Consider the following 12,190-nt stretch of genomic DNA (forward strand, 5'->3'; position numbering starts at 1 on the left):
CTTGTCACTCTGCAGCCACAGTTACCCTCCCTGGTCACTCTCCAGCCACAGTGACCCTCCCTGGTCACTCTCTGGCTACAGTGTCCCTCCATGGTCACTCTATGCCCACAGTGTCCCTCCCTGGTCACTCTCTGCCTGCACTGACCCTCCCTGGTCACTCTCTGCCCACAGTGACCCTCCCTGGTCACTCTCTGCCCACAGTGTCCCTCCCTGGTCACTCTCCAGCTGCATTGACCCGCCCTGGTCACTCTCTCCAGCCACAGTGACCCTCCCTGGTCACTCTCTCCCCACAGTGACCCTCCCTGGTCACTCTCCGCCCACAATGTCCCTCCCTGGTCACTCACTGCCCACATTGACCCTCCCTGGTCACTCTCTGCCCACAGTGTCACTCCCTGGTCACTCTCTGGCCACAATGTCCCTCCCTGGTCACTCACTGGCCACAGAGTCCCTCCCTGGTCACTCCCTGCCCACAGTGACCCTCCCTGGTCACTCTCCACCCACAGTGTCCCTCCCTGGTCACTCTCTGCCCACAGTGTCCCACCCTGGTCACTCTCTGCCCACAGTGACACTCCCTGGTCACTCTCTGCCCACAGTGACACTCCCTGGTCACTCTCTGCCTGCACTCACCCTCCTTGGTCACTCCCTGCCCACAGTGTCCCTCCCTGGTCACTCTCTGGCCACAGTGTCCCTCCCTGGTCACTCTCTGCCCACAGTGACCCTTCCTGGTCACTCTCTGCCTGCACTCACCCTCCCTGGTCACTCCCTGCCCACAATGAGTCTCCCTGGTCACTCTCTGGCCACAGTGTCCCTCCCTGGTCACTCTCTGGCCACAGTGTCCCTCCCTGGTCACTCTCCGCCCACAGTGACCCTCCCTGGTCACTCTCCACCCACAGTGTCCCTCCCTTGTCACTCTCTGGCCACAGTGTCCCTCTCTGGTCACTCTCTGCCCACAGTGACCCTCCCTGGTCACTCTCTGGCCACAGTGTCCCTCCCTGGTCACTCTCTGGCCACAGTGTCCCTCCCTGGTCTATCTCTGCCCACAGTGACCCTTCCTGGTCACTCTCTGGCCACAGTGTCCCTCCCTGGTCACTCTCTGGCCACAGTGTCCCTCCCTGGTCACTCTCTGCCCACAGTGACCCTCCCTCATCACTCACTGGCCACAGTGTCCCTCCCTGGTCACTATCTCCCCACAGTGACCCTCCCTGGTCACTCTCTGGCCACAGTGTCCCTCCCTGGTCACTCTCTGCCCACAGTGTCCCTCCCTGGTCACTCTCTGCCCACAGTGACCCTCCCTGGTCACTCTCCGCCCACAGTGACCCTCCCTGGTCACTCTCTGCCCACAGTGACCCTCCCTGGTCACTCTCTGCCCACAGTGTCCCTCCCTGGTCACTCTCCGCCCACAGTGACCCTCCCTGGTCACTCTCCGGCCACAGTGAGCGTGCTGGACAGTAACGGGGCTGTGTTGTGTGTCTATAGGACCCGGATAATAAGGAGTATCTCTGTCAGACCGATGACCAATGCGACGCTCAGATGACCCACCAAATCGGCAGCGGTGAGTTTCTCAGACCCCACGCTCGATTTTTCACAGTATTCCTCAGTATTCCTCAGTATTTCACTGTATTCCTCAGTATTCCTCAGTATTCCTCAGTATTTCACAGTATTCCTCAGTATTTCACTGTATTCCTCAATATTCCTCAGTATTTCACAGTATTCCTCAGTATTTCACTGTATTCCTCAGTATTTCACTGTATTCCTCAATATTCCTCAGTATTTCACTGTATTCCTCAGTGTTTCACTGTATTCCCCAGCATTCCTCAGTATTCCTCAGTATTTCACACTATTCCTCAGTGTTTCACAGTATTCCTCAGTATTCCTCAGTATTTCACTGTATTCCTCAGTATTCCTCAGTAATCCTCAGTATTCCTCAGTATTTCACAGTATTCCTCAGTATTCCTCAGCATTCCTCAGTATTCCTCAGTATTTCACAGTATTCCTCAGTATTTCACTGTATTCCTCAGTAATCCTCAGTATTCCTCAGTATTTCACAGTATTCCTCAGTATTCCTCAGTATTCCTCAGTATTTCACAGTATTCCTCAGTATTCCTCAGTATTTCACTGTATTCCTCAGTGTTTCACTGTATTCCTCAGTATTTCACTGTATTCCTCAGTATTCCTCAGTATTTCACTGTATTTCACAGTATTCCTCAGTATTCCTCAGTATTTCACAGTATTCCTCAGTATTCCTCAGTATTTCACTGTATTTCACAGTATTCCTCAGTATTTCACTGTATTCCTCAGTATTCCTCAGTATTTCACTGTATTTCACTGTATTTCACTGTATTTCACAGTATTCCTCAGTATTTCACTGTATTCCTCAGTATTCCTCAGTATTTCACTGTATTCCTCAGTGTTCCTCAGTATTCCTCAGTATTCCTCAGTATTTCACTGTATTCCTCAGTATTCCTCAGTGTTTCACAGTATTCCTCAGTATGTCACAATATTCCTCAGTATTCCCCAGTATTCCTCAGTATTTCACAGTATTCCTCAGCATTTCACAATATTCCTCATGTTTCACAATATTCCTCAGTATTTCACTGTATTCCTCAGTATTTCACGGTATTCCTCAGTATTTCACAATATACCTCAGTATTTCACTGTATTCCTCAGTATTCCTCAGTGTTTCACAGTATTCCTCAGTGTTTCACGGTATTCCTCAGTATTTCACGGTATTCCTCAGTATTCCTCAGTATTTCACTGTATTCCTCAGTGTTTCACTGTATTCCTCAGTATTCCTCAGTATTTCACAGTATTCCTCAGTATTTCACAGTATTCCTCAGCATTTCACTGTATTCCTCAGTATTTCATTGTATTCCTCAGTATTCCTAAGTATTCCTGTGTTTCACAGTATTCCTCAGTATTTCATTGTATTCCTCAGTATTCCTCAGTATTTCACTGTATTTCACAGTATTCCTCAGTATTTCACTGTATTCCTCAGTATTCCTCAGTATTCCTCAGTATTTCACTGTATTTCACAGTATTCCTCAGTGTTTCACTGTATTCCTCAGTATTCCTCAGTATTCCTCAGTATTTCACTGTATTCCTCAGTATTTCACAGTATTCCTCAGTATTCCTCAGTATTTCACAGTATTCCTCAGTATTTCACTGTATTCCTCAGTATTCCTCAGTGTTTCACTGTAGTCCTCAGTATTTCACTGTATTTCACAGTATTCCTCAGTATTTCACAGTATTCCTCAGTATTCCTCAGTATTCCTCAGTATTTCACTGTATTCCTCAGTATTCCTCAGTATTTCACAGTATTCCTCAGTATTTCACTGTATTCCTCAGTATTCCTCAGTATTCCTCAGTGTTTCACTATAGTCCTCAGTATTTCACTGTATTTCACAGTATTCCTCAGTAATTCACTGTATTCCTCAGTGTTTCACTGTATTCCTCAGTATTTCACTGTATTTCACAGTATTCCTCAGTAATTCACAGTATTCCTCAGTATTCCTCAGTATTTCACAGTATTCCTCAGTATTCCTCAGTATTCCTCAGTATTCCTCAGTATTTCACAGTATTCCTCAGTATTTCACAGTATTACTCAGTGTTTCACTGTATTCCTCAGTATTCCTCAGTATTCCACAGTATTTGACAGTATTCCTCAGTATTTCACTGTATTCCTCAGTGTTTCACGGTATTCCTCAGTATTCCTCAGTATTTCACTGTATTCCTCAGTATTTCACAGTATTCCTCAGTATTTCACAATATTCCTCAGTATTTCACTGTATTCCTCAGTGTTTCACGGTATTCCTCAGTATTACACAGTATTCCTCAGTATTTCACTGTATTCCTCAGTATTTCACAGTATTCCTCAGTATTTCACAATATTCCTCAGTATTTCACTGTATTCCTCAGTGTTTCACGGTATTCCTCAGTATTACACAGTATTCCTCAGTATTCCTCAGTATTCCTCAGTGTTTCACAGTATTCCTCAGTATTACACAGTATTCCTCAGTGTTTCACGGTATTCCTCAGTATTTCACAGTATTCCCCAGTATTCCTCAGTATTTCACAGTATTCCTCAGTGTTTCACAGTATTCCTCATGTTTCACAATATTCGTCAGTGTTTCACTGTATTCCTCAGTATTTCACAGTATTTCACAGTATTCCTCAGTATTCCTCAGTATTCCTCAGTATTTCACTGTATTCCTCAGTATTTCACAGTATTTCACAGTATTCCTCAGTATTCCTCAGTATTTCACTGTATTCCTCAGTATTTCACAGTATTCCTCAGTATCACACAGTATTCCACAGTATTACGCAGTATTCCACAGTATTTCACAGTATTCCTCAGTATTACACAGTATTCCTCAGTGTTTCACAGTATTCCTCATGTTTCACAATATTCGTCAGTATTTCACTGTTTTCCTCAGTATTTCACAGTATTCCTCAGTATTACACAGTATTCCACAGTATTTCACAGTATTACACAGTATTCCTCAGTGTTTCACGGTATTCCTCAGTATTTCACAGTATTCCTCAGTATTACACAGTATTCCACAGTATTCCTCAGTATTCCTCAGTGTTTCACGGTATTCCTCAGTATTACACAGTATTCCTCAGTGTTTCACAGTATTCCTCAGTATTACACAGTATTCCTCAGTGTTTCACAGTATTCCTCAGTATTTCACTGTATTCCTCAGTATTCCTCAGTATTTCACAGTATTCCACAGTATTTCACTGTATTCCTCAGTATTTCACAGTATTCCTCAGTATTCCTCAGTATTTCACAGTATTCCTCAGTGTTTCACTGTATTCCTCAGTATTCCTCAGTATTTCACAGTATTCCACAGTATTTCACTGTATTCCTCAGTATTTCACAGTATTCCACAGTATTTCACTGTATTCCTCAGTATTTCACTGTATTCCTCAGTGTTTCACTGTATTCCTCAGTGTTTCACGGTATTCCTCAGTGTTTCACAGTATTCCTCAGTATTACACAGTATTCCTCAGTGTTTCACGGTATTCCTCAGTATTTCACAGTATTCCTCAGTATTCCTCAGTGTTTCACAGTATTCCTCCGTATTACACAGTATTCCTCAGTGTTTCATGGTGTTCCTCAGTATTTCACAGTATTCCTCAGTATTCCTCAGTATTTCACAGTATTCCTCAGTGTTTCACATTATTCCTCATGTTTCACAATATTCGTCAGTATTTCACAGTATTCCTCAGTATTTCACAGTATTCCTCAGTATTACACAGTATTCCACAGTATTTCACAGTATTCCTCAGTATTACACAGTATTCCTCAGTGTTTCACGGTGTTCCTCAGTATTGCACTGTATTCCACAGTATTCCTCAGTATTTCACAGTATTCCTCAGTATTCCTCAGTATTTCACAGTATTCCTCAGTGTTTCACTGTATTCCTCAGTGTTTCACTGTATTTCACAGTATTCCTCAGTGTTTCACAGTATTCCTCATGTTTCACAATATTCGTCAGTATTTCACAGTATTCCTCAGTATTTCACAGTATTCCTCAGTATTACACAGTATTCCTCAGTGTTTCACGGTATTCCTCAGTATTTCACAGTATTCCTCAGTGTTTCACTGTATTCCTCAGTATTCCTCAGTATTTCACAGTATTCCTCAGTGTTTCACAGTATTCCTCATGTTTCACAATATTCGTCAGTATTTCACAGTATTCCTCAGTATTTCACAGTATTCCTCAGTATTACACAGTATTCCACAGTATTTCACAGTATTCCTCAGTATTACACAGTATTCCTCAGTGTTTCACTGTATTCCTCAGTATTTCACTGTATTCCTCAGTGTTTCCCTGTATTCCTCAGTATTCCTCAGTATTTCACAGTATTCCTCAGTGTTTCACAATATTCCTCAGTGTTTCACTGTATTCCTCAGTATTCCTCAGTATTTTACAGTATTCCTCAGTGTTTCACAGTATTCCTCAGTATTTCACAGTATTCCTCAGTGTTTCACAGTATTCCTCAGTATTACACAGTATTCCTCAGTGTTTCACGGTATTCCTCAGTATTTCACAGTATTCCTCAGTATTCCTCAGTGTTTCACAGTATTCCTCAGTATTACACAGTATTCCTCAGTGTTTCACTGTATTCTTCAGTATTTCACTGTATTCCTCAGTGTTTCCCTGTATTCCTCAGTATTCCTCAGTATTTCACAGTATTCCTCAGTGTTTCACAATATTCCTCAGTGTTTCACTGTATTCCTCAGTATTCCTCAGTATTTCACAGTATTCCTCAGTGTTTCACAGTATTCCTCAGTATTTCACAGTATTCCTCAGTGTTTCACAGTATTCCTCAGTATTTCACAGTATTTCACAATATTCCTCAGTATTCCTCAGAATTTCACAGTATTCCTCAGTGTTTCACAGTATTCCTCCGTGTTTTACGGTATTCCTCAGTATTCCTCAGTATTTCACGGTATTCCTCAGTATTCCTCAGTATTTCACTGTATTCCTCAGTATTTCATAGTATTCCTCAGTGTTTCTCGGTATTCCTCAGTATTTCACTGTATTCCTCAGTGTTTCACAGTATTCCTCAGTATTACACAGTATTCCTCAGTATTCCTCAGTGTTTCACAGTATTCCTCAGTATTTCACAGTATTCCTCAGTATTACACAGTATTCCTCATTATTCCTCAGTATTCCTCAGTGTTTCACTGTATTCCTCAGTGTTTCACGGTATTCCTCAGTGTTTCACTGTATTCCTCTGTATTTCACAGTATTCCTCAGTATTCCTCAGTGTTTCTCTGTATTCCTCAGTATTTCACAGTATTCCTCAGTATTTCACAGTATTCCTCAGTGTTTCACAGTATTCCTCAGTATTTCACAGTATTCCTCAGTATTCCTCAGTATTCCTCAGTGTTTCACGGTATTCCTCAGTATTCCTCAGTATTTCACAGTATTCCTCAGTATTTCACAGTATTCCTCAGTATTCCTCAGTGTTTCACAGTATTCCTCAGTATTTCACAGTATTCCTCAGTGTTTCACAGTATTCCTCAGTATTTCACAGTATTCCTCAGTATTCCTCAGTAGTTCACAGTATTCCTCAGTATTCCTCAGTATTCCACAGTATTTCACTGTATTCCTCAGTATTTCACAGTATTCCTCAGTATTTCACAATATTCCTCAGTATTTCACTGTATTCCTCAATGTTTCACGGTATTCCTCATTGTTTCACGGTATTCCTCAGTATTACACAGTATTCCTCAGTATTTCACTGTATTCCTCAGTATTTCACAATATTCCTCAGTGTTTCACGGTATTCCTCAGTATTACACAGTATTTCACAGTATTCCTCAGTGTTTCACAGTATTCCTCAGTATTTCACAGTATTCCTCAGTATTCCTCAGTAGTTCACAGTATTCCTCAGTATTCCACAGTATTTCACTGTATTCCTCAGTATTTCACAGTATTCCTCAGTAGTTCACAATATTCCTCAGTATTTCACTGTATTCCTCAGTGTTTCATGGTATTCCTCAGTGTTTCACGGTATTCCTCAGTATTACACAGTATTCCTCAGTATTTCACTGTATTCCTCAGTATTTCACAATATTCCTCAGTATTTCACTGTATTCCTCAGTGTTTCACGGTATTCCTCAGTATTACACAGTATTCCTCAGTATTCCTCAGTATTCCTCAGTGTTTCACAGTATTCCTCAGTATTACACAGTATTCCTCAGTGTTTCACGGTATTCCTTAGTATTTCACAGTATTCCCCAGTATTCCTCAGTATTTCACAGTATTCCTCAGTATTCCTCAGTATTTCACTGTATTTCACAGTATTCCTCAGTGTTTCACTGTATTCCTCAGTATTCCTCAGTATTTAACTGTATTCCTCAGTATTTCACAGTATTTCACAGTATTCCTCAGTATTCCTCAGTATTTCACTGTATTCCTCAGTATTTCACAGTATTCCTCAGTATCACACAGTATTCCACAGTATTACACAGTATTCCACAGTATTTCACAGTATTCCTCAGTATTACACAGTATTCCTCAGTGTTTCACAGTATTCCTCATGTTTCACAATATTTGTCAGTATTTCACTGTTTTCCTCAGTATTTCACAGTATTCCTCAGTATTACACAGTATTGCACAGTATTTCACACTATTCCTCAGTATTACACAGTATTCCTCAGTGTTTCACGGTATTCCTCAGTATTTCACAGTATTCCTCAGTATTACACAGTATTCCACAGTATTCCTCAGTATTCCTCAGTGTTTCACGGTATTCCTCAGTATTACACAGTATTCCTCAGTATTCCTCAGTGTTTCACAGTATTCGGCAGTATTACACAGTATTCCTCAGTGTTTCACGGTATTCCTCAGTATTTCACTGTATTCCTCAGTATTCCTCAGTATTTCACAGTGTTCCACAGTATTTCACTGTATTCCTCAGTATTTCACAGTATTCCACAGTATTTCACTGTATTCCTCAGTATTTCACTGTATTCCTCATGTTTCACTGTATTCCTCAGTATTTCACTGTATTCCTCAGTGTTTCACGGTATTCCTCAGTGTTTCACAGTATTCCTCAGTATTACACAGTATTCCTCAGTGTTTCACGGTATTCCTCAGTATTTCACAGTATTCCTCAGTGTTTCACAGTATTCCTCAGTATTACACAGTATTCCTCAGTGTTTCGCAGTATTCCTCATGTTTCACAATATTCGTCAGTATTTCACAGTATTCCTCAGTATTACACAGTATTCCTCAGTGTTTCACGGTATTCCTCAGTATTGCACAGTATTCCACAGTATTCCTCAGTATTTCACAGTATTCCTCAGTATTCCTCAGTATTTCACAGTATTCCTCAGTGTTTCACAGTATTCCTCATGTTTCACAATATTCGTCAGTATTTCACAGTATTCCTCAGTATTTCACAGTATTCCTCAGTATTACACAGTATTCCACAGTATTCCTCAGTATTACACAGGATTCCTCAGTGTTTCACGGTATTCCTCAGTATTTCACAGTATTCCTCAGTGTTTCACTGTATTCCTCAGTATTCCTCAGTATTTCACAGTATTTCACAGTATTCCTCAGTATTCCTCAGTATTTCACAGTATTCCTCAGTGTTTCACAGTATTCCTCATGTTTCACAATATTCGTCAGTATTTCACAGTATTCCTCAGTATTTCACAGTATTCCTCAGTATTTCACAGTATTCCACAGTATTTCACAGTATTCCTCAGTATTACACAGTATTCCTCAGTGTTGCACTGTATTCCTCAGTATTTCACTGTATTCCTCAGTGTTTCCCTGTATTCCTCAGTATTGCACAGTATTCCTCAGTGTTTCACTGTATTTCTCAGTATTTCACTGTATTCCTCAGTATTTCAGTGTATTCCTCAGTATTCCACAGTATTCCTCAGTGTTTTACGGTATTCCTCAGTATTCCTCAGTATTTCACGGTATTCCTCAGTATTCCTCAGTATTTCACAGTATTCCTCAGTATTCCTCAGTATTTCACTGTATTCCTCAGTATTTCATTGTATTCCTCAGTGTTTCTTGGTATTCCTCAGTATTCCTCAGTGTTTCACAGTATTCCTCAGTATTTCACAGTATTCCTCAGTATTACACAGTATTCCTCATTATTCCTCAGTATTCCTCAGTATTTCACTGTATTCCTCAGTATTTCATAGTATTCCTCAGTGTTTCTCGGTATTCCTCAGTATTCCTCAGTGTTTCACAGTATTCCTCAGTATTACACAGTATTCCTCATTATTCCTCAGTATTCCTCAGTGTTTCATGGTATTCCTCAGTATTTAACTGTATTCCTCAGTATTTCACAGTATTCCTCAGTATTCCTCAGTATTCCTCAGTATTCCTCAGTATTCCTCAGTGTTTCACTGTATTCCTCAGTATTTCACAGTATTCCTCAGTTTTCCTCAGTATTTCACAGTATTCCTCAGTATTTCACAGTATTCCTCAGTATTCCTCAGTATTCCTCAGTGTTTCACAGTATTCCTCAGTATTCCTCAGTATTTCACAGTATTCCTCAGTGAGTTTTGGGGATTACCCGCCCAGTCCCGGTGATGTAGGGGAGGGTCCCCGATGGGGGAGGTTGGGGATTACCCGCCCAGTCCCGGTGATGTAGGGGAGGGTCCCCGATGAGGGAGGTTGGGGATTACCCGCCCAGTCCCGGTGATGTAGGGGAGGGTCCCCGATCGGGGAGGTTGGGGATTACCCCGCCCAGTCCCGGTGATGTAGGGGAGGGTCCCCGATGGGGGAGGTTGGGGATTACCCCGCCCAGTCCTGGTGATGTAGGGGAGGGTCCCCGATGGGGGAGATTGGGGATTACCCGCCCAGTCCCGGTGATGTAGGGGAGGGTCCCCGATCGGGGATGTTGGGGATTACCCGCCCAGTCCCGGTGATGTAGGGGAGGGTCCCCGATCGGGGAGGTTGGGGATTACCCCGCCCAGTCCTGGTGATGTAGGGGAGGGTCCCCGATCGGGGAGGTTGGGGATTACCCGCCCAGTCCCGGTGATGTACAGGGAGGGTCCCCGATCGGGGAGGTTGGGGATTACCCGCCCAGTCCCGGTGATGTAGGGGAGGGTCCCCGATGGGGGAGGTTGGGGATTACCCGCCCAGTCCCGGTGATGTAGGGGAGGGTCCCCGATGGGGGAGGTTGGGGATTACCCGCCCAGTCCCGGTGATGTAGGGGAGGGTCCCCGATCGGGGATGTTGGGGATTACCCGCCCAGTCCCGGTGATGTAGGGGAGGGTCCCCGATCGGGGAGGTTGGGGATTACCCGCCCAGTCCCGGTGATGTAGGGGAGGGTCCCCGATCGGGGAGGTTGGGGATTACCCGTCCAGTCCCGGTGATGTAGGGGAGGGTCCCCGATGGGGGAGGTTGGGGATTACCCACCCAGCCCCGGTGATGTAGGGGAGGGTCCCCGATCGGGGAGGTTGGGGATTACCCGCCCAGTCCCGGTGATGTAGGGGAGGGTCCCCGATCGGGGAGGTTGGGGATTACCCGCCCAGTCCCGGTGATGTAGGGGAGGGTCCCCGATCGGGGAGATTGGGGATTACCTGCCCAGTCCCGGTGATGTAGGGGAGGGTCCCCGATTGGGGAGGTTGGGGATTACCCGCCCAGTCCCGGTGATGTACAGGGAGGGTCCCCGATGGGGGAGGTTGGGGATTACCCGCCCAGTCCCGGTGATGTAGGGGAGGGTCCCCGATCGGGGAGGTTGGGGATTACCCGCCCAGTCCCGGTGATGTAGGGGAGGGTCCCCGATCGGGGAGGTTGGGGATTACCCGCCCAGTCCCGGTGATGTAGGGGAGGGTCCCCGATGAGGGAGGTTGGGGATTACCCCGCCCAGTCCCGGTGATGTAGGGGAGGGTCCCCGATGGGGGAGGTTGGGGATTACCCGCCCAGTCCCGGTGATGTAGGGGAGGGTCCCCGATGGGGGAGGTTGGGGATTACCCGCCCAGTCCCGGTGATGTAGGGGAGGGTCCCCGATCGGGGAGGTTGGGGATTACCCGCCCAGTCCCGGTGATGTAGGGGAGGGTCCCCGATCGGGGAGGTTGGGGATTACCCGCCCAGTCCCGGTGATGTAGGGGAGGGTCCCCGATGGGGGAGGTTGGGGATTACCCGCCCAGTCCCGGTGATGGAGGGGAGGGTCCCCGATCGGGGAGGTTGGGGATTACCCGCCCAGTCCCGGTGATGTACAGGGAGGGTCCCCGATCGGGGAGGTTGGGGATTACCCGCCCAGTCCCGGTGATGTAGGGGAGGGTCCCCGATCGGGGAGGTTGGGGATTACCCGCCCAGTCCCGGTGATGTAGGGGAGGGTCCCCGATCGGGGAGGTTGGGGATTACCCGCCCAGTCCCGGTGATGTAGGGGAGGGTCCCCGATCGGGGAGGTTGGGGATTACCCGCCCAGTCCCGGTGATGTAGGGGAGGGTCCCCGATCGGGGAGGTTGGGGATTACCCGCCCAGTCCCGGTGATGGAGGGGAGGGTCCCCGATCGGGGAGGTTGGGGATTACCCGCCCAGTCCCGGTGATGTACAGGGAGGGTCCCCGATCGGGGAGGTTGGGGATTACCCGCCCAGTCCCGGTGATGTAGGGGAGGGTCCCCGATCGGGGAGGTTGGGGATTACCCGCCCAGTCCCGGTGATGTAGGGGAGGGTCCCGATGGGGGAGGATGG

The 12,190-nt window shown here is 45.6% G+C and overlaps 1 protein-coding gene across 1 annotated transcript in view; it reads left to right on the forward strand.

Annotated features, from left to right (window-relative positions):
- The window catches only part of p2rx3b (purinergic receptor P2X, ligand-gated ion channel, 3b), a 173,495-nt gene that overhangs the window by 66,369 nt on the left and 94,936 nt on the right, over window positions 1-12,190 (forward strand). Inside the window, exon 4 of the mRNA XM_087981622.1 lies at window positions 1,477-1,552. Within this exon, the coding sequence (XP_087837748.1) occupies window positions 1,477-1,552 (76 nt within the window). The remainder of the gene's footprint in view (window positions 1-1,476; window positions 1,553-12,190) is intronic.

Source organism: Chiloscyllium plagiosum, unplaced genomic scaffold (assembly GCF_037043375.1).
Source record: "Chiloscyllium plagiosum isolate Xiang-an unplaced genomic scaffold, Cpla_swu_hap1 HiC_scaffold_40, whole genome shotgun sequence".
NCBI classification, from domain to species: Eukaryota; Metazoa; Chordata; class Chondrichthyes; order Orectolobiformes; family Hemiscylliidae; genus Chiloscyllium; species Chiloscyllium plagiosum.